Raw genomic sequence first — 21,824 nt, 5'->3', positions numbered from 1 at the left:
ACTGTAATGGTCAAACGGTTATCCATCCTACGCATTAAATGGCAATTACATCCTACCCATAACATGGCGCACGCGTACGCAACAGTTAAAGAAAGTTTTTTTTTTTTCTTTTTTCAAAAACGGTAAAGCTAATCAGTTGTGCAGGTAACTAGCGACTGCCAGCCGCCGAGTCCCTTTCTCCAAAATAATCACTCGAAAAGGAATGCCCTGTTTATGCGTCTGTCCTTTCTTGGCAATAGAAACAATCTTCACCAGCTTTTGTATCATCAGGAGATTGAATACGGGTTCCTTAACTACAGACAACTTAGTTGTCCCTGTCCTGAAGTTCCGATGACCAATACAGATATTAAAGAAATATCACTTCAAGAATACGGTGTATCGTTACGTTGCTTGAATGCTAATCCCATTACTGTCGACATTCATCTTGAGATGGGTTCCGTCGTTATTTTTTCATGCAAAGCCTTTATTTGGAACATCGCTGGAGATGCTTGCGAGCGCTTGCTCCCACGAAACGGTGGTGCGAGGTATCCGCGGCGTCAGCAACCCGGAAGCCGTACAGCCTCACCTGGAAATATAGAGGTGAACAGATGAAAATAAAAGAAAAAGTTTGGAGGGACGCTTAAGCTTCGCCTTTAAGAGTGGAGCGCGTTAGCATTCGAGGATCCCTGAATGCTTGTCAGGCTTCCCGGCAGCTGCAGCTTTTTCTGTACACCTTCGCCTCTGCGCGCCGCTGCCGTTTTAAGCGCGAGACACATGGTGCGACTTTGCGTGCGCTCCGTCGTACGACGCGTCGGAGTCCGGCTTGCCGCATACGACGATTCGGGACACGTAGTACGAACAGGGGCGGATCCAGGTTTTTTCTGAGGGGGGGGGGGGGGGGGTCAGCTTCTGTCAATGATGATGATGATAGTAGCCTTTCTTATTTACCGAAATTCACCGTTTCTGCTCACGATAAACCCGCGTTTTATACGGCTAGAGCAACACCTGTAGCCCACCGTGGAGGCTCAGACAGCGTTGCGCTGCTGAGCACAAGATCGCCGGATTCGCGGCGGCCGCATTTCGATGGAGGCGAAATGCAAAAACGCCCGTGTACTTGCGTTGTAGTGCACGTTAAAGAACCCCAGGTGGTCAAACTTAATCCGGAGCCTTCCACTACGGCGTGCCTCATAATCAGAACTGGTTTTGGCACGTAAAACCCCAGAAAGAGGAAGAAGACCTGTAGCGAAACCAGATATCGATTTCTCCGAGCAAGGACGTTACCCAATACAGCCATGTGCTTGGCGGCTGTGCCTGATAATACCGGGTGTTCAAAACTAAGCTTTATGCTTTTCTTAAAATTAGGCACTGGGAGGCACACGAAGACCACCTGTGCAAATAAGTTATGTGGCCAGTGGGGCACAAAGTGAGATGATAATTATCGCTGTGAGCAGCCCAATTAACTAAAATTGAACAATTATTTTTTGTCGACTGCAGTAAGTGGGTATGTTTGTATTGAAAACTTAGAGGCAGTCGTGTTTCTTACTGCAGTCAATAAAAGTTAATTATTGAATTTTAGTCAGTTCGGCTGCTGACAGCGATAATTATGATCTCACTTTGTGCCCACCTGGCCACATGACTTATTTGCGCAGGTGGTCTTCACGTGCCTCCCAGTGCCTAATTTTAAGAAAACCATAAAGCTTAATTTTGAACACCTGGTATATCTAGCCTGTATTGTTTCTTAAAATAAAATTTGGGATGATCTGTTGCAGGTTCGTTATAAATGCGTAAGAACGGATCCGTCTTTGGAGTTCTGTTGGGACACCTTGTTTTCTTTAAGGAGATTCTATGTGTTCGGCTGAGACACCTTCGTTTGCTTTGGAGCTCCAACGCGGCAACCACTACGCTGGTTGTTTACGATATGCGAATCACCGCGTATGAAGACTCACGACGCCACCTACAAGAAGAACGATGCGGCGTAGTAGCCGAGAGCGCGAGCCAGCGTCTTCATGTTTTGTTTCCCACGCGACGCCATCCACAAGGCGCGCATCTGCTCCCGTTTCTCTAACCACGCGACGCCACCCTAGGCCCGCGCGCTGGCGTTGGCCGTCACGCTCCGCCACTTCGCAGCCGCTGCTCGAGGCTTCGCCTCGCTCCGCAAGAACGCCCACTCAGATAAACGGATCCGGCTGCTTTGAGCCTCCTATGCTTAATGTACGACAATAAAACTGCGAAGTTACAATGAAAAACTTGTAGCGTACTGCGCTCGTATTGGATATTGTCAACGTGTAACTGTGATCACAATGAGTGCTACAGTTTAAAAAAATGTCACAGTTTCGCCCTAAGGGCGAAGCAATGAATGCGATAGCAACACAGCAATGTCATACGAAGTAAGGTGAGCGGCTTTGGTAGCAATATGAATTGTAGTAAACATGAGCTGATTAAGTAAGCAGGTGTGCTGCGGCGTAAGTAGACCGACATGAAGAGAGACTCGATGACCACGAGAAGGCGCGTGTGAAACGGTGGTGTTGATGAGAAGCGCTTCCCGTGGGCAGCGCGTGCGAAGGGACACACCTGTAGCGCTGCACTGCCGATCCGGGCAGCATTGCATGTGTAGCGTGCGTTGGAAAATGTGGCCCGACTATTACTAACTGAATGAACAAGCGTGGTGTGAGCGCGCACAAACAAACATGACTGAATGAGTGCAGACAACGACCGTCAAAACTCTGGCAGCAAGCGGATACGCCGCAGCGGCAAAGGTACGTGCGGTCTATCGCTTCAACGGAAACTGAGCGGCGAATGCACGCGGCGCATAAAGGTCAGAGCCGTGTGGAGATAAGAGACGGTGCGAGCGAGCGACGAGCGCGGTTGTTGGCAGAGTGGAAGTGCGCCCCCCCCCCCCTCCCCCCGCTCCCTCCGGCGCTGGCTTACCGCTTCCTTGCTTGCGCGTGGGAGATTGAGTGCGTTCGCTCTCCGTGATAGCGCGCGTCCCCGCACGCTTCCGCTCGGGCATACGGCACGCGGCGAAGATTTTATCTATAGGGAACCTCACGGCGACGGCGACGACGACGGCGACGCCGACGGCAGAAATCCGGTTGAAGTGTCCATATAATTGCTATCGCAATAAAAAAAAGTTGCCCATGCGTAGTTCTTAGTTTAGCTCTTAGTTGTTATTATTTATACAGGGTTTGTCCGAAAATTATTGTCAGTAATGTCGATTAAAAAGAAACTATTGATCAGATCGGTTTAACACAATAAAATGTTTCAAAATAGGCTCCTCCTGCGTCGTTACATTGCTACTAGCGAGATTTCCAACCATCGAAGGCGTCACTGACGGTAGGCCTCCTTAGGAATGTCCTTTATAGCCTTGGTGCAAGCCTCTTCGACTTTGCCAACTGTCGCGAAATGTTGTCCTTTCATGGGAATTTTCAAGCGCAGAAAGAAGAAGAAGCCTGGGAGAGCCACGTCAGGACTGTAGGGGGGCTGGGGAACCATTGGCATCTTTCAATCGGCCAGGAAGCGGGTCACGAGGAAGGCGGTGCAGGCTGCATGGTGCATTGTCATGGTGAAGTTTCCAATCGCCCCCGATATCAGGCCGGGTGCGATGAATCTTTCGTTTGAGTCGCTTGAGCACTTTTGACCTTTGTCTTGCTAATTCTGGCCTTCTTGGGGCGAGGGGACGCCGAGCTGTGCCACTTGGCACTTAGCCTTTTTGTTTCGGGGTCGTATTCAAACACCCAAGTCTTGTCACCTGTGATGACATTGTGCAAAACGTGGGGGTCACATTCGCACAAGTTCCAAACCTGCTGGCACGTTGCAACTCGGTTCGATTGTTGGTCGTCCATTAACATTTTGCGCGAGATCTTCGCGCACACTTTTCGCATCTGAAAATTATTCGTCAAAATCTTGTGAACGGTACTTTTTGGAATGTTTACTGTCTGTGCCACTAAACGGACACTCAAACGAGGGTCTGAGTACAAAAGATCTCTCGCGGGCGTCACATTTTCGTCGGTGATGGTCGTTGATGGCGGTACAGCGCGGGCTTCATCGCTGACCTCTTCACAACCTTCTAAAAAGACCCTGTGCACCCGGTAAACTTGACGTTGTGACAAACAATTATCACCAAAAGCTCGATGGCGGTCCTTTGTTCCAACGAGCGCTGCATTACGGCTTGCACGGTAAATGAAAATGAGTGGACGAAAAAATGCCAGGCCTGCGCGGCACACGCAGCACAGTCACAGCGTAAGCTAGAGGAGCGTTTCGACAGTACTACCTAGTAATTTGAGTGGATGCGTCAGGAACGCGCTTGGGACGCCGTCGCGCGTGCAAGCCGACGCGTTCCATCGCCGATGGCTAGCGCCGTTCGGCCCAGCCAAGCGGCGGACAATGCAACTACGGCTGTCACATTCGCTCCCACTGCAACGCGCCCGACGCGGCCTGCTTGGGACTCCGTCGCGCGTGCAAGCCGACGCGTTCCGTCGCCGGCGGCATCATCGCGACCCGAAACGGCTATTGGAATGAGCCCAAACAGCTTACGCTGTAAAACCTTGTCCTTACTCTCCAGATGGTCGCAGACGACTGAGCGACCGCGCGTGCGTAAGCTAACTTCCCCCTACACCAATCCCAACTGGTCTTAGCGCGCTGCGACGTATAGTCGCTTCACAATATAATCACTGACATTACTTTTCGGACGAACCCTGTGTATAAACACTTCAGCAAGTGATCTCTTTCATCAAGCAGGTTGGTCGCGGAACCGATGACAGCCAATGAGGCAACCGATGACACCCCAAGGGGCATCTAAGTTGATCAGGCGCGAAGGAACTCGCGCGGACATCGGCGTGCTTGGCAAAAGGGACGTCTCCTCGTTCATTCGACGCCACCGATCGGACGAGTAAGGCACCGCCGGCGCCAAGAGATCGAGGTGTTCATGAGAAAAAATAACTACGGCAACTTCGCAACACCACACCCCGACGGAATACAGCTAAGCTTGTGAGCGAGCTAGCTTTACTTCCACATGGCTGATATCACTGGTACTCGCGAAAAATACTTTTGAAGAACGCTGGTAGCCATATTTTTTTGCGACAGGGCCGTCCCCCTGTCAGCGAGGGGCCGATGCGGAAATCTGAGGGGGGGGGGGGGGGGTCAGGACATCCGGACATCCCCCCTGGATCCGCGCCTGAGTACGAACGATGTGCGGTGCGTAGCTCCGCCCACAACCGGCGGCCCTGAATGGACGCTCGGAATGCTGCGGAACTTCGGAAAGTGAAAACAAACGTCTTTGCACAATTCTCTAGTTTCGCACAAACAATCACAACGAAAACGCGTCTGTGCGATCAGCGTAGACGAGTTTCCGCAAGGCCGCGTCCGCAGTGTGGGCTCCGTCGACAGCCGCCGATGGCTAGCAGCTTCCAGGCCTAGCTCGCTGGGCCGTCAAATCCGAGACCGGTGTCGCTTGCGACACGACCGCTTGTAGCTCGTAATAAACCTCCTACGTTGGTCAACACAACGTGTACACAGTGATGTCGCGCTTAAATTACAATACATTTGATTTTATCGGCGCGGACGGAAGCGAACGAGCAAGCCAGGCGCGCTTGCGATCGCAGGGAGACGGTATATAGGCCTAGCTCGCTGGCCGTCGGCCGACAGCCCTTGCGATCCGTCTGCAGCTCGTTATAGAGCGCCCATATTCGCCAGCACAATGAACGTCTGAACATTTATGTCGCTCATAAGTGGCAATACAATTAGTTTTCCCGACGACGTTGGTATGATAAAACACGCCAGTCAGGCGAGCCGCTTCGCATAGACGACTGCTGCGGCGTCTGCCCTAACCGCTTCCGAATCGATACCACGTCAACGATTTACTACGTCGCGCAACGTTTGATAACATGCACAGTTTTGAGTTCACTTCATTATATAAGTTGTTTCGTGTCAGAAACAAAGTGTACCCGATTTTTGTGTTTCCGTCAGGGGCAAAGAGGCCAGCGTCTCGACCAGAAAAAAAAAAAAAAAAAAGCACCGGGACGATCGGAGCGCTTGCTCGCCGGCCCCGCCCCGCCTGCTCTACCAGGTGACCATGACGTATTCGCTGGCGGTGCTGTCATTGGCTGCGGCCGTCAGACCATTGCGGCAGAATAGGTTGAGAACTTGAGTGCGGCGGCCGATGCGGCGCGTAGTACGACGGATCGCACGCAAAATCTCATTGTGTGTCTCGCGCTTTACGCTGCGGAGAAGGCGAGCGCCATCTGGATGGCGTTTTTCTAGTAACATACCCCGGCGCGCACCTGTATCAATGGTAGAAATGATGGAAAAGGGGTTTGTGTTTGAGTTTCCTCGTAATAGAATTACGTTTTCCCGTATATTCAAATTACAATCCGAAGCTATGATGTCTGTAGGTTGGGGTTAAGTCGTACTTTACGGTTTTCCTGACAGATTTTACTTTGGGAAATACAATTATTTCACTAACGCCTCTGCGCCATGCTGAGGGCCTGTGTGGTCGGGGTGGTTCGGGATTATTTTCGTGACCGCGGACGCCGACTTCGACGCCAATGCCGGATTTTCTGCGACACGGGGCCTTTAAGGCTATCGCGTTAAAATGGAATGCGACCGCATTTTGGCAAGATCTGCAGCACAAACTAGTAAAAAATTAGTGGCTGTCTTTGGAACAATATGAGCAGCTGCGAAAGCTGCCTGCTGCACTCCATCCATTCAATCTCTCTCTCTCTCTCTCTCTCTCTATATATATATATATATATATATATATAATTCAAACCATTTTTGTCCAAATTATCCCACCAGCAGTCTTACGTGCCCGTAAGTAAAAAAGAAACACCTGCTTGATAGAAAACGAATCACTGCTTATTGGAACAGAAAGCAAAAGTTTCACACGAGATTTGGAGTAAAGACGCAGTTGCTCGGCTTCCTTTAAGGATGTAAAGGGGTGGCGTAGTTGTTTGTGTTTAAGCTTGCAACTGCTAGATTCTGGTGTGCGTTGATCGAGAGCACGATCACGATTCGATCGAGAGCGTTCAGTGCAGCAATACGGCAGCGTGAATGAGAAGGGAAGCGATGGTCGTAGATGTCTAGTAAAAATGCAGACGAATTAGTCTAGTTGGGTGGGTCTTGCAATGCGTGCAGCACGTGACCCGTGGGCTGGCCTATCATTGTAGCAGAATTGATAGGCAAAGGAAACGCACTGGAGAAAGCCAAATCATTTTACGCTGTGATTAAATTTAGGAATTTGTGAGAGATTGTAAAGAATTGGGTAAATGGATATTATGGACTGGTCAGACAGGAACAAACTAATGTTGATTTTGTTGCCATTCATAATGCAGCTGTCCATCTAACTACAAACACTGAAGTGCGGTAAAACACTACCTATGATATAGGTGAATCATTTTTGGGCTATTTGGTCTTGTATTGCTGATGAGCAAAATTAATGGAATGAAAGGACAACGCCCACATCTCTGTCTTTTCTTCTTGTGTGCATTGCCTCATCAGCAATACATATAATTGCTATAATTTACAGTTCGGAAAGTAGGGTTTCATCGCATGCAATGTTACTCACATATTAAAGAAAAGCCATCAGCGAATACCACGTATTCACGCTAATGAATAGAGCGTGCGATTCCTCTTGAACGTTCCAGTAATGGCACGTTCTCAAATGTAGTCGCAACTGTGTCGCCTTCTGCATGGTCATCACTTCTTTACTCTGATAACGGGAAACTTTAGACAGCATCAGCTCTGAGTACGTGGGCCTTTGCTGTCTTTCATTTCCTCGGAAACGCGTGCGCACACGACACTGCTCAGACTGATTCGGCCAGCAGAATTTGACCATCGCCCAACTTTGGCGACATCACTGTCATTTGTGGTTTTGACTGCAAGGGCGCTATAACGTAAAATGATTCCGAACTGTTTTGATTCGAAACTCCTGACGTCAAATTTACGTAACCACCGACGCAAGCATCGGCCGGTGACCCGCAGCGTTGTCTGAACAACCCAATCAAACTCTCTCCTCGTTTATAGGAGGTCACCTTTGTTCGCTTTCAATACCAATAACACTGTCTACACTCAGTGGTTTTTCTCATCTAATTGGCTGACAAGAGGCGATGAGCACGCTCTAGTGGAGAGGATTTCGATGGGGCCGAGCCAGCACAGTGAAAACAGATAACCGCATGAAGAGGGTGGAGCCGGCATCTCCGATTGGTCCGCTTCGCCTTACTTAGCTTGCGGTGGCTGGTCGAAAATCGCGGCGGCGTGCAAAGGAAGGATAAGAATGCCGCTAAAACAGATCCTCAGCAAGGAAGAGCTGGCAGAGTGATGTTGTATGCATTCCGAAAGGGCTCGATAACGTTTTACGGTCCCGCAAGAAGGTTTAACATGCGGAAATAAATACATGCTCACCGGCAGGTGCGAGTAGCGAGGGCCTGAACGATCGGCGGGCAGCCACCTTCTATTCCTTTCGGAACATGGGCTGTCTGTGGCTATACAGAAAATTTTTCAGTTGTGTTCGGTATATTAAAGCGTTTTTTTCGCGTACACGTCACTTCGACGTGGTGAGTTTACGCAGTTTTGTGATGTCGCGTGACAGACAGGCGAAGTGGGCGTAGCCAGAAAACACTGGACCAATAGCAGAGGGCTAATGGTGAAAAGGCGTCGAATCAGGGATGATTATTTTTTGTGCGGTTTAATTATGCATATACAGTGTGCACACGTTTTATCAGATGGGGAGCTATCACGGTTTTCGTGACGTCGCGTGACAGACAGGTAAAGTTGGGAGTGCCCCGAGAATGTTTTGACCAATTGTGGAGGCTGATTGCAGATATTGCAGAATACAGTTTGGAATCATTTTACGTTATAGCGCCGCAAGTCTCAGTTTGCTGCTAGGGTATGAAGCAGGGTTCCAGGAGTGGTGGTGAAGAAAAACTGTCTATGTTTTGCAATAAGTTCTATGGTCCGCGTCGAGTTCTCGCTTACACTATTTTGGGCATATTTTGGTCGCAGCTGGTCATGCTGCATTCGGGGTTTCCCGCCTTAAACGACGCGAATAAATATTTCCGAAAAATTTAGGTTAGATGCAGGTGCCTGACTATAATAGCGATAACAGAAGGCCAGTGCTCAGTTTGAGGATTTGTTAGGCTCTAAAGGATTCGAACTCTCCCGTGATGTAGGATTGGCGACAACCTGGTCAGATATCATCAATGGCGACTGAAAACGGCTAGCGTGCCTTGTCCTCGTGTAGAGACAATCTCGAAATGCCACAGCGCCACTGTTTCAATGAGCGAAGAAAATTTAAATGATTCCGCGGTCAACAACTCGATGGCAGCCCAATTCGAAGGGGCATATAAGCACTGCACCCTTATCTTGGTGACGGTGCTAATTGAAAGCCGCACTGTAGATTAGCGAACCAGTTATGATTAAGAGGCACGCCGTAGTGGAGGACTCCTGATGAATTTAAACCGCCTGGGGTTCGTCAACGTGCACTACAACTCAAGCACGCGGGCGTTTTTGCATTTCGCCTCCATCGAAATGGGGCCACCGCGGCGGGTAAAAACTCCACATTAAACTTGGCTTCTTGCTATTGTCGACCACAACTGCGCCTAGCTTCAGATTGTCTGCAGGAGTCTTACGTGTCTTGCTCTGACAGCATAATTCATGCAGGTGCACTTCCTTTCATCGTGCCTAAAAGCTCTTGCACATTTTGTGGCGTCCATCGCGACTTCGTCGTCTGATTAAGTCGACTGATGCAATGCTGTCAGTCGCTTTCCAACGAAAAAGTTTGCTGTGATTGACCTATACTGTTTCCAAACTTTGTTGTGAATGAATGTTAGAGGACCCTAATTCAGAACCACCCTACTTTAGAGCAAAGACGCCAGTTAAATTGATGAGCTTTCATTAGCTTGTCCACCTGTTGTTGCGGTGGCCGTTGGCTGCACTTTCTACTCCGATACACAGGCGCCTATGATAAGGCCGCGTGCTCTCGCAAAACGAAGTTTCGGGGTGCGTTTGCAGCCGAACGCCAAGTAGCCAAAAGGGAGGCCAAAAGCATGGCTTGCGATTTTCGTGGTTGCGTTATTTACGTGCAAATACGGTAATTACTCTCTATTTTAGTACACAACGTTACCGAGCTGGTTTACCAAAGGCGCCGCAAGTTATGTGATTTGCATCCTGAAAAACTTGATATTCATATGCTGAACCCAGAACTTGCGCCACGAACTTCACTGTGACCATTTTTCTATATATTTCATATGTGCTCATGTAAACTGATACCACTCATCCACTCCGTCTAGAACTTCTTATTGTAACTAACAAGACAACTAAAACATTAGTCAGAAACGCTACACAGGTATAGGAACAGGATGAAATATTTCCTATTTCCTATTCACTATACAAACTAATTTTGTAACTCAGGTTATGAATTCGTTAATTTTTAAGTATTATAATCTTGAAAGCACTGTTCAATCTTTTTCTTCGCAATTCAATCTTTTATTATTCTTAGTGGTGTGGTTCACCCAAAACTTGAGATAGCACTCTGCAATATTTATGTAAAAGGGTTCACGCTCTTGTGTTAAAAAATTTTTAAAAATGTCACAGTTTCGCCCTAAGGGCGAAGCAATGAATGCGATAGCAACACAGCAATGTGACACGAAGTAAGGTGAGTGGCTTTGGTAGCAATATGAATTGTAGTAAACATGAGCTGATTAAGTAAGCAGGTGTGCTGCGGCGTAAGTAGACCGACATGAAGAGAGACTCGATGACCACGAGAAGGCGCGTGTGAAACGGTGGTGTTGATGAGAAGCGCTTCCCGTGGGTAGCGCGGGCGAAGGGACACACCTGTAGCGCTGCACTGCCGATCCGGGGCAGCATTGCATGTGTAGCGTGCGTGGCCCGACTATTACTAACAAAATGTTGCCCGACTATTACTAACTGAATGAACAAGCGTGGTGTGAGCGCGCACAAGCAAACATAAACAGATCACACTGAATGACCGCAGACAACGACTGTCAAAACGCTGGCAGCAAGCGCACATACGTCGCAGCGGGCGAAGGTACGTGCGGTCTATCGCTGCAACGGAAACTGAGCGGCGAATGCACAGCGCATAGAAGAGGTCAGAGCCGTGTGGAGATAAGAGACAGTGCGGCCGGTGAGCGACGAGCGCGGTTGTTGGCAGAGTAGAAGTCGGGTTCCGCCGCTCGCTTCGTACGTTTACGTTGAACTTCGCGGTCCCGAACCTCAGGTTCTGCTGCTCGACGTCCACGAACCAACGCGGCTTCCCGTTCTCGAAGGTCGGGTTCCGCCGCTCGTTTCGTACGTTTACGTTGACCTCCACTGTCCCGAACCTCAGGTTCTGCTGCTTGACGTTCACGAACCAACGCGGCTTCCCGTTCTCGAAGGTCGGGTTCCGCCGCTCGTTTCGTACGTTTACGTTGAACTTCACGGTCCCGAACCTCAGGTTCTGCTGCTCGACGTTCACGAACCACCGCGGCTTCCCGTTCTCGAAGGTCGGGTTCCGCCGCTCGCTTCGTACGTTTACGTTGAACTTCACGGTCCCGAACCTCAGGTTCTGCTGCTCGACGTTCACGAACCAACGCGGCTTCCCGTTCTCGAAGGTCGGGTTCCGCCGCCCGCTTCGTACGTTTACGTTGAACTTCACGGTCCCGAACCTGAGGTTCTGCTGCTCGATGTTCACGAACCAACGCGGCTTCCCGTTCTCGAAGGTCGGGTTCCGCCGCTCGCTTCGTACGTTTACGTTGAACTTCGCGGTCCCGAACCTCAGGTTCTGCTGCTCGACGTTCACGAACAAACGCGGCTTCCCGTTCTCGAAGCTCAGGATCCGCTGCTCGACGTTGACGTTTCTAAGCGGCTTCGCGTTCTCGAAGTGTGGAATCCACTGCTCGACGCTAACGTTTCGAAGCGGCTTCTCGTTGGCGAACTGAATCTGGATCCGCTGCGCGTCAACGACGTTTACGTTCTCCGTCGCGAGCTCTTCTCTGCGCAGCCTTGTCTTCAGAGGTGTCTGTTAATGAACTGTCTGCTGCTGTTTGATGATGTGCCAGACAGTTCGTTGACATATTCGTTGGCGTCCATTCAGCGCATCGGACGGCGCAGCGTGACTAAACCGAAGCAGCAACTGAGGCAGCAGCGCATGCACCGGGTTTATATAGACGTTTTCACGAGGGCGCTTCCGACGGTCTGGCGTGGAGAGTATGTGTCAGTGCTGCCTGTTCGGTCTGGACTGTGAGCTTGCCTTGCGCTTGCATTGCGGAGCGGTAGCTTTCCTTCGGTGTTTCCGTTTATTTTTGTCACGAATGCCTTAGGCTCGTAAATAATGGCATATATATCATCAAAAGGCTACAGGCCAGCACTGTGCAATTTATGGGTGCACAAACAACCAGCGGAAAATAACGATTTTGAGTACTAAGTGTGTCCACAACACAGCACTCCACGAGACCACTGCCGCGATGTGGTCTCGCCGGTTTCCTGCATCACCTGAGGATTTGGCAAACTCTTTTCGGTACATTTCCCAATAGGTTGCCAGAATTGTCAGCTCTTCGATGCAATATTTTTTCGTATGTAGTGGCAGATGCTACATTTGTTATTCTTTCAAACACGACTTCATTCCAGTGCCTAATACGGGGGTCACACGGCGCACTTTTGATCGTGATCGAGCCCAATATGGGCCGAATTTCTTGGTCGCGATTGGCTTCTTTGCTCAATCTGCGTAAGGGAGCCAATCGCGGTCGAACATTCCGAGTCTCGATCGCTATCAAAAGTGGCCGTGTGACACCGGTATAAGACAAATTGGAGCACTCTGTGAGAGAACTAGTCGGTAAATACACTTCGCAACGATCTGGAAAAATCGTGTCCTATGGAAGATGTATGCATACCCTGTGTCCACCAAAACATGGTCCCTGCTTTCACACGCACCGTGCGCGGCCCTGACCATAAAGGTAATTAACTTCAATAGTGTGGTGCTGCATCGAGCCCACCCATCTTTGAGCGTTGTCTATGTGCTTTGGCAGCAAGAGAATGCAAAAACGAACGTGTCAACCTCATCAGTGCGGCCTAGCGCCAGTTCGGGAAGCGTAATGCGCTAACTGTGCGTGGCGTAGAAACACGCTAAATGAGCCCGCGCAAGTAACAACGTAAAAAACGGTATTCGCATGGGTACGCGGACAATAGCATCATGCTTGCAAGATTAACAGTAACGAAAAAAATAAATTATTCGCACAGTCGATCAAGTGAAATATATACGTGCGTGCGGTGACCGCTTCGCTGACCACTAAGCACTTTTCACTCACGGTCAGTAGTGGTTTAGTCATATGCATATGTATTTATTCGACAATTGTTAAGACTCGACATTACTATGAACATAGCACAGTGAGACGGTGTAAGGGAAACAAGAGAAAGAGCAGAGATGGCCCTAACACTGCAATATTATTGGCTTATTTCGCATTAGAGATAGCGCACACGAACAATTCTTGCCGTGCGCGATATTTTCAATACAAACTTCGCGCACGATCTACGTTAAAGTACATCGTGAGCGAAGCTTGTTCCAAATTCAGACATTCGAAAGAAAAGCCATTCCAGGTAAACAAACGTAAAATATAGGTAAACAAATATATCTTTATAACAAGTCCTGTTATAAACCCTATTGGGATTGACAGTATGTATAAATAAATAAATACTAAAAATAAAAATCTAGCACCTGGGCTGTATCAGTTGCGCTGGCATCTGTGATCACTGTCGCGCGTCGGTTCACTGCAGGTACCGCGCTGCTCGATCGCCATGCTTCTGCTTTCACATTTGGTTATAAGCACCCTACACCGCACCAGATCCAACAAATTTTCCATGATTGAGCTGTTCAGTTGCGTCGGGAGCATATGGAGTAACCACCGCATATCTACCAACCACTGACACGCGTCGTCGAGCCGCCGGCGCCTGGTTCTAAGCATTGCCCGACAGCTACGTACACGCCTGCTTTCGCTGAATGAGGCAACCCTCAACCGCGAAACGTAATGGTAATTAGATTCAATCGACGATACGGTCAAATGTGCCCAGCAATAACAATGAAATATACCGCTGATTAGCACGCCAGGTCTCGACGAAGCAGACGCGGCTGCCGCTGCTACCGACGACGAAACACCACATCCACTGGCTGGGCTTGCTGTTGCCATGGCACACTACACTGAGCGCTCACACGAACACGTGAAACATGTAACAAGTCAAGCGGCACAAGACAAGCGAAGCGGAAGAAAACAATCGAAATAATGCGCGGCGAAGATCACACAACCGAAGTGCGGCCGGCCTGCTCTCGGAAGGCGCACAGTCCGAAATGGCGGCATGACATGTTCTGACGCTAGATGTCGCCCGTGTCGGCCAATGGCGCTGCTCAAACATCGGTTTGTGAAAATGTCTATTGACCCTTTTCGCGGAGCAGTTTGCTCTAGAGGAACGAGATGGCGCTTTCGGCGGCGCGCCATACGTTGCCTCAGCGAATGTGCACGAATACGAAACCATTACTGCGTCTACCCTCCTACTGTGCGATCAGCTGTCGAAAATGCAACTGGGTGTGCGCTAATGCACTGTGCCCAATTCATACTGCAAAATGTGTAACGATAAATGGAAGACGTGTGCGGTAGTTCGCTGCAAAAATAGTGATTCACATATTAGAGTGTCTTAGCTGAGCGCTTGCTGTCCGCTCTGCTCAGACCGGCATATGCTAGCAAATGCCACACAACCGCTTAGCGGGAGCGCTAATGCGCTTGCGCACAAGGCTCATACCGTCAGCGGAACGAAGACCGCATCCCTCGCTCCGCTACAAAGCCGATTGAGCGGAGCGTGACAGCGTGTCTACTTGGCCTCTTCGTCATTTTGCAGCCGACTTGATAGCACATCGCTCGCGTCACGGCAAGACGCGCTTATCAAATGAGAAATCTACGCAGTTGCCTGCAGTATCTCAGAGCGTGAAATCTGAGCGGAGCGGAGCTCTGCTAAAACTGTCTATTAATGAATGGAATCAACCTGTGTCGCAGCTGCTGCATAAGGACTGCCTGTGTTGGCGCCCTTCGCGATGCACGGCTTTCCTCAAGGATGAAGAAATATAATTCATCCACCTGCGCTGTATAGCTAACCTCCAAGGAAAGGACTTCAATTCCCGAACGTCGGCACTTGGGAGTGAGTACCGCTCGTTACAAAATGAAGTAGTGCCACTTACTGGCATTGTAAGTTTCCCGCACGTTATCTACGCACATCCACCCTTACTCGCACGAAAACTTACGCCCACCCTATCGCCAACGTGTGAGTGAATAGGCGCACACGTGAATCAATGTGCCGGAGCATGAGTGACGGCGACTACACCGGCAAGACACGAATGCTGGAAGCTGAATGTTTCGTGACTGTCCTGAGAGTAAGCGAGGGACTAGTTATAATACGTCTTTGCTACGGGCTACCACAAATTACAGAACATTTAAATTCCAAGCTTTGTGCGCAGCAAGAACAAATTTATCGCAGCAGAGCATACGCGCGAGTGATTACGCTAAAAATAAACAATCAGATAGTGGCCACACCGAGGAACTTTACTGAGTCAGAAATATGACAAGCCGCTGGTTCAAAATGTTTGCCAAATAAAGAACGCAGAGCACACTGATCCCGATTTAATTCAAAAGTCGAAAGTTTGGACAGCTTGGAATACATTTCTAGCCCCGCTTTTAGTACAAGCACCGTATACGCTGCTCACGCCGTTTGGACAAGGCGTAATGAGCTCTGAAAGCACTTACATGTCCTCTAAAGCTGTGGCCAAAGCTTCGTGTCGTGCACGCAGTCACCGTCTACGATACGCGTCGAAACAGAAGTTTGCTCCGCCGCGCCAGCGTCACGCGCTTGCATTGTAAACGCGGAGGCAACGGAGACGGCTGAGGCAAGCAATGGACGCGTCACCACGTGATCAAACATGGCAGCGCCCACGGGAGCGTCGCGAAAAGGGTCAATAAGCAGCTGGCGTGGAGAGGAGGAGGAGAGAGAGAGGCGCGCATGCGCGCGCTATCGCACAGGTGGCGGATGAAGACACGGAGGGAGAAGCGCGTTATCGAACAGATGGCGTGGAGAGGGGGAGAGGAGGAGAGAGGCGTTATCGCACAGCTGGCGTGGAGAGAATGAGGAGAGGTGCGGACGGACGCCGACGCCAACGACGCCGCGGGACAGGCCGCCGCTATAAGATGCTCCGCATCTAAAAAAAATCACAGCATATCCACGGGGTGAATGATGATGAGTGGGCGAAGCTCCGGAGGGAATCATCGGATCTCCCGCTTAAGGGGACGCTAGCACAAACGCGTTAGAAACGTGCAGTACTCTCTAGTAAGGGGGAGCGGCCACAGCGTCTTACGCAGCCATTTACACATGCCGGAACGTGCACCGCGTTTGCCGACGCCATCACATGACTGCTGAGAGAGTATACCCCCTGTATTCATAAACGCTCCTCGACTTGAACTTGACTTGCCACCGCTTTGGGCAGCGCGTTCGAAACGCGTTGAAGGTAAGGCGGAGAGGCCACAGCGTCTTACACCAGCTTCTTACACGGGCCGTAAGGCGCTAGCACAAACGCGTTAGAAACGCGCTAGAAACGCGGCCTTTCGTTAATGTTGGGTATTTATTGCCATCGTGGTGCGTGCGTCCATGTCCGCTTCGTGGCGTAGTGGGCTAACGCCGCGCGCTCGGAAGCGAGAAGTCCCTGGTTCGATTCCGCGCTACGGACACAACTTCGGAATTTTTTTTCTCATTTTTCTCAGACTGGTTACACACTGCTACTACGACGACGGGGACGAACGGGTGCCGCTATAAGGAGCTTCACCCCTAAAACGCTTAACCTTGCACCCGGCCACGACACCCTTGAAGCAGCGAAGCTGGGCGATCGTAGCCCAGCACTTTCCGGAAGCGCGAGCGAACTTTTCATCTTATTACTCATGATGATGATAATATCTTTTCGCGCGCCTCGGATTTGGGGCCGTGACTGCGCGTTGCATGGCGCAGCTTGCAACACCGACACCGCGTTCTAATGCCGACACCGCGTTTCAGGAGAACCGCTCGGTGAATGCGGCTCTCTCTCTCTCTCTCGCTCTCACAGCGCGCAAAACCTCACCTCAGAGAGCACGAGCGTACGAACGCGCCAGCTGTGGACTAAGACGACGCTCGAACGCAAATCACGCAGTGACGGGCCGAAGAGTGTTTATAGGACGTAAACGTAAATGCTATACTGACATACGCGTATCTCACGAGCGCCTTTAAACCGTTGGCAACCGAAGCAAACGCAGGCACGACGTACGACAGTCCTGAGCAGACGACGCGAGCTTATGTTACAAGTGAAACGTTACACCTGGCGACATCTTTGGCGACATCTATTGCCACAGTGTACCACACTGTGGCAACAGCGCGCTACCCCTAAGCACTACGAACATAACACTGGTGCACCGATTGGGGGGGGGGGGGGGGGCGTTCGGGGGTTGTAATCCCCCTGAGGCCGAGTTAACCAACCCTTTTGTTTGACCCCTTTTCTTTCCTTGCGCCTTTGGGCACTGCAACTAAGATGTAAGACGCGCAATCGTCTGAACACTCACAAACTTGCGCAAAAATGTCACAGTTTCGCCCTAAGGGCGAAGCAGTGAATGCGATAGCAACACAGCAATGTGACACGAAGTAAGGTGAGCGGCTTTGGTAGCAATATGAATTGTAGTAAACATGAGCTGATTAAGCAAGCAGGTGTGCTGCGGCGTAAGTAGACCGACATGAAGAGTGACTCGATGACCACGAGAAGGCGCGTGTGAAACGGTGGTGTTGATGAGAAGCGCTTACCGTGGGCAGCGCGTGCGAAGGGACACACCTGTAGCTGCTGCACTGCCGATCCGGGCAGCATTGCATGTGTAGCGTGCGTTGGAAAATGTGGCCCGACTATTACTAACTGAATGAACAAGCGTGGTGTGAGCGCGCACAAGCAAACATAAATAGATCACACTGAAAGACCGCAGACAACGACTGTCAAAACGCTGGCAGCAAGCGCACATACGTCGCAGCGGGCGAAGGTACGTGCGGTCTATCGCTTCAACGGAAACTGAACTCGAGAAGCGTTTGATGGGGGGCTAGTTGGTAAGACATTTAGGAAAATTAAAACTGCGCTAAAACGAGACACGAGGACGAAGTGGACAGGACGATCGCAGACTAACAGCTGGTTTATTGGAAAAGTACACCACCCTTTTTGAAACAAGCCAAGCGCATGCGCAATGACAAACATGACAAGTTCCAAGACTTCTATCTAAAAAATGAAATCGCGCTCTTTGCTGGAAAGATACACGGATGAGTCGGGCCTGATAAGTGCGTCAGCGACTCATCCGTGTATCTTTCCAGCAAAGAGCGCGATTTCATTTTTAGATAGAAGTCTTGGAACTTGTCATGTTTGTCATTGCGCATGCGCTTGGTTTGTTTCAAAAAGGGTGGTGTACTTTTCCAATAAACCAGTTGTTAGTCTGCGATCGTCCTGTCCACTTCGTCCTCGTGTCTCGTTTTAGCGCAGTTTTAATTTTCCTAAACGGAAACTGAGCGGCGAATGCACAGCGCATAGAAAAGGTCAGAGCCGTGTGGAGATAAGAGACAGTGCGTCCGGCGAGCGACGAGCGCGGTTGTTGGCAGAGTAGAAGTCGGGTTCCGCCGCTCGCTTCGTACGTTTACGTTGAACTTCACTGCAAAGCGTGCGCCGCCCCAGCCGCTCGTCCCACTCGACCATATTCTAGTACACTCTAGCAGAATATCATTGCATTTAAATCTCTCTCTCTCTCCCTCTCTCTCTAAGGGTACGCCGGTAGGCGGCGCAAGTGTCGCGGCGCAGTATAAAGCGCGCGTTCGCTGTGCTTCCGTCATTCTCTCTCTGTGCAACGATGTGCGAAACGCCATGAACAACGTCAACGTCGGCGCTTGTTGCAGCGGCAGCGCCACCGCCGCGGAGCAGAGGAAGGCTCGGGAAGCCGGGATTGTTGCGTTCGGAGCTTCGGGCACAGCTGCAACGTGTGCGACCGGCTTTGGTTCGACAACAACCTCAGCAAGGTCGGGAGCGTGTGGGGTCTCATACGTGCTCTTGGGACAAAGGAACGACAACACAGTGGTGCAAACAAACAAAGGGGCATTTATTGTGCCTTTCATACACTAATGCACGCTAGCGGAATTACTACCAATAGAACATTCACATGGGCGCGCGACAAATCAAGGAAGTCTGACTCACCACGACCCGATAGCGAGCCAATATGTTCGCCCCATGCTGTGACACCATCGCCTAGTCGTTCACGTGTACGGTCACGCGAACGGTGACGCGTTCGAACGATCCGTGTTCGTCCATACCGGTGTCCTGCTCTTAGCCTCGCGAGACGGTCCCGCGAAGCGGGCTGGCGCACGCGCGAAGCGTTCTTGCGTGTTGGTCACCGATCCCAAGCCAAAGAGGAAGCGCCTTCGACCTTTCTCTCCCAAGTCACCCCGCCGTGTGGTGGCGTTAGCATCGCGACACTCGCGCCATCTCTCGCAACGCGCCGCAACCACTACGACCGCCTCCGGCGCTTAGCCACGTGGAGAAGCCGGACTACAGGAGACGCGAGCTATGCGGAGAAAACAACATAAGGGCACGCGCGAGAGTCGCGCATCCCCACAAACGTCCAGAACGAACGTCAGCGTCGGGGCAAGTCGTGAACGTTCCGATCGAAGTGCAGGAAATCGTGCAATGCCTACCCAGGAACGTTCCTGACGACGCGGCGATCGACGTACGCATCAAACGAAAACAACCCCGTACAAACGTCTCCTCTCTTCTCAACACATTCTCTCACTCGAACTTTCATTGGGTTGTGTTGCCAAGTGAAACGAAACGGAAACTCGATGCTCACGCGCGCGATGCTTTCGCATCCCACCATGGTTGCCCGTAGGGTGAGATGATGCGATGTTTTTGACAATTTCCCGTAAAGAAATTGAAATTAGTGCTGTTTAGATGGTATTGGAAAACTAAGGCAAACTGTCAACCCCCCCTTGGCAGAGATCCTGGGTGCGCTATTGGAACATACTTTGTGTTGTGCAACGGCCGCTACGGCGGTTCGGCTTCTTGCCTCTAGCAAGATGGCGGTGACCTGTTTTACTTTTGGAGAGCGACCTCCAATACAGACGTTAAGTATACAACCTCCTAGGCCGGGACACATGATATTTTGCAGTATGATAAACGTATCTACCTGCTGTAGGTCACAAGCGCCTAAAAATTTGCGGATATATTTACCTCACTGTATTTTGTTATATGGGGCGAATAACAGCAATGACATACAGTCGCGCTCTAAATTTAATAACAAAGACACCAGTTGTTGCAAAAAGAAACCGAAATCTAGAAAGCGTGGCATACATTTACAAGTGCTCTGACATTCTCACCTGCACGCCATCGGCTGAACCAACGAGACTTTGCTTCGGCGAGGCGCTCCTCGAGGCTCCTCAGAAACCGATCAGCCGTGGCCAAACGTTCTTCCAGGTCTCGCAGCTGCTGTAAAAAACGTGCTTCTTTGGCGACGCGCATGGCGTAAGCCCCCAGCATTTCCTTGAATCGTGTGGATAGGCAGTTCAGGACAGGTTTAGGCAGCGGCTGGCCGGCCGGGTCCTTGAGGAAGCGATGGACCGCGGCTTTCACGGTACTGAAGCGAATGGCACTGCCAACAGCGCCGGCGTGGCGGGCCAAAATTGAGCGGCCGGCAAGTGGAGCAGTTTGCCGCCGTGAATGCAGTGGGACGCGGATTACCGTCCGCGGTGAGGGTTCTGTCACTGGAGGTGACGTCCGCGAAGAGCTGGGCCGACCGCGAGGCATGTCAGGTTCCGTCGAGAATCTGCTACACAATCTGGAGAAAGAAATGAACGCGATCTGAGCAAAATTAAAACTGGATGGGAAGACGTCGCCTTTAAGAATCTGCTCCCCTCCCGTACGCCTGCTTGCGAATGGATTGAAGATTACTAACCAGTCGGTGAAACCAGCCACGAACAAACGCTCGGAGCCGCCGAATGCGCTCAGCTCGAGGCAGCTCCAATGATGATCGCGATGGTGGCCTCAAGTAATGGCACGAGCCGACTTTTTATGATGATGATGATGATGATGATGATGATGATGTCCTAAACATGGCACATACCCACTCTGGAGCATTGGCCAAGAATTGGGCACCTGAACTTTTAGGCACTATTTCTATAAACTACAATTACTGTGCAATTTATTTATCACAACGGACAGATTGATTTTCCTAAAAAAGAGTACAATTTATAATAGTAGCGCAATGGTTGAGCACTCAAATATAACTAAGGGAAATGTAAAAGTAGGGATTTAAAATGCTGTTCGTTTTGTAGACTGAATGAAACCACAAACGGCTACTAAGTGGTTCATTTGGAAAAGTAAAGTTGGCGCTATCTTCGGCAGCCCTTGAAGATGGCGTCAACTTGAAACCACAAACGGTATCAAACCGTCCTTAGGTCCTTTCGTAACAAATCTTCTCCTTATCTTTTTCGTTTACACTTCGGTTACACTTTCAAAAACCAACTATGCCAACCTTGCGCCAGAGTCGTCGACGAGTCGAAATCACAGCTTTAACTTGTTGCCCTACTTTGCACGCACTAACACGTTTAAATTCAGCTTTTTCCCTCGTCTCATAGAAGACTGGAATTCCTTACCTGGGTTTATTCGCTCATGCCCATTCCAACGTTTTGTATCCGCCAGCACGTCATCCTTATCGCTGTATGGTATTTTGCTGTGTATATTTTCCTTGGTTAACCCACTCCTTCCATTGCGCAGTAGTATGTACAAATAA

At 50.3% G+C, this 21,824-nt stretch overlaps 1 protein-coding gene across 2 annotated transcripts in view; it reads right to left on the bottom strand.

Moving 5' to 3' along the window:
* The window catches only part of LOC125946175 (uncharacterized), a 92,946-nt gene extending 71,906 nt beyond the window's left edge, over nt 1-21,040 (bottom strand). For both annotated transcript variants that reach the window (XM_049668676.1, XM_049668675.1), the window contains exons 1-2: nt 20,988-21,040; nt 20,413-20,870 (exon numbers count right to left, since the gene is read on the bottom strand). In XM_049668676.1, coding sequence (XP_049524633.1) covers nt 20,413-20,839 — 427 coding nt within the window. In that variant the 5' untranslated portion in view covers nt 20,840-20,870; nt 20,988-21,040. The remainder of the gene's footprint in view (nt 1-20,412; nt 20,871-20,987) is intronic.
* Nucleotides 21,041-21,824: the final 784 nt, after the last annotated feature.

This window comes from Dermacentor silvarum, chromosome 6, assembly GCF_013339745.2.
Source record: "Dermacentor silvarum isolate Dsil-2018 chromosome 6, BIME_Dsil_1.4, whole genome shotgun sequence".
NCBI classification, from domain to species: Eukaryota; Metazoa; Arthropoda; class Arachnida; order Ixodida; family Ixodidae; genus Dermacentor; species Dermacentor silvarum.
The sequence above is the reverse complement of the archived record's forward strand: the minus strand, read 5'-3'. Positions and strand labels throughout refer to the sequence as shown.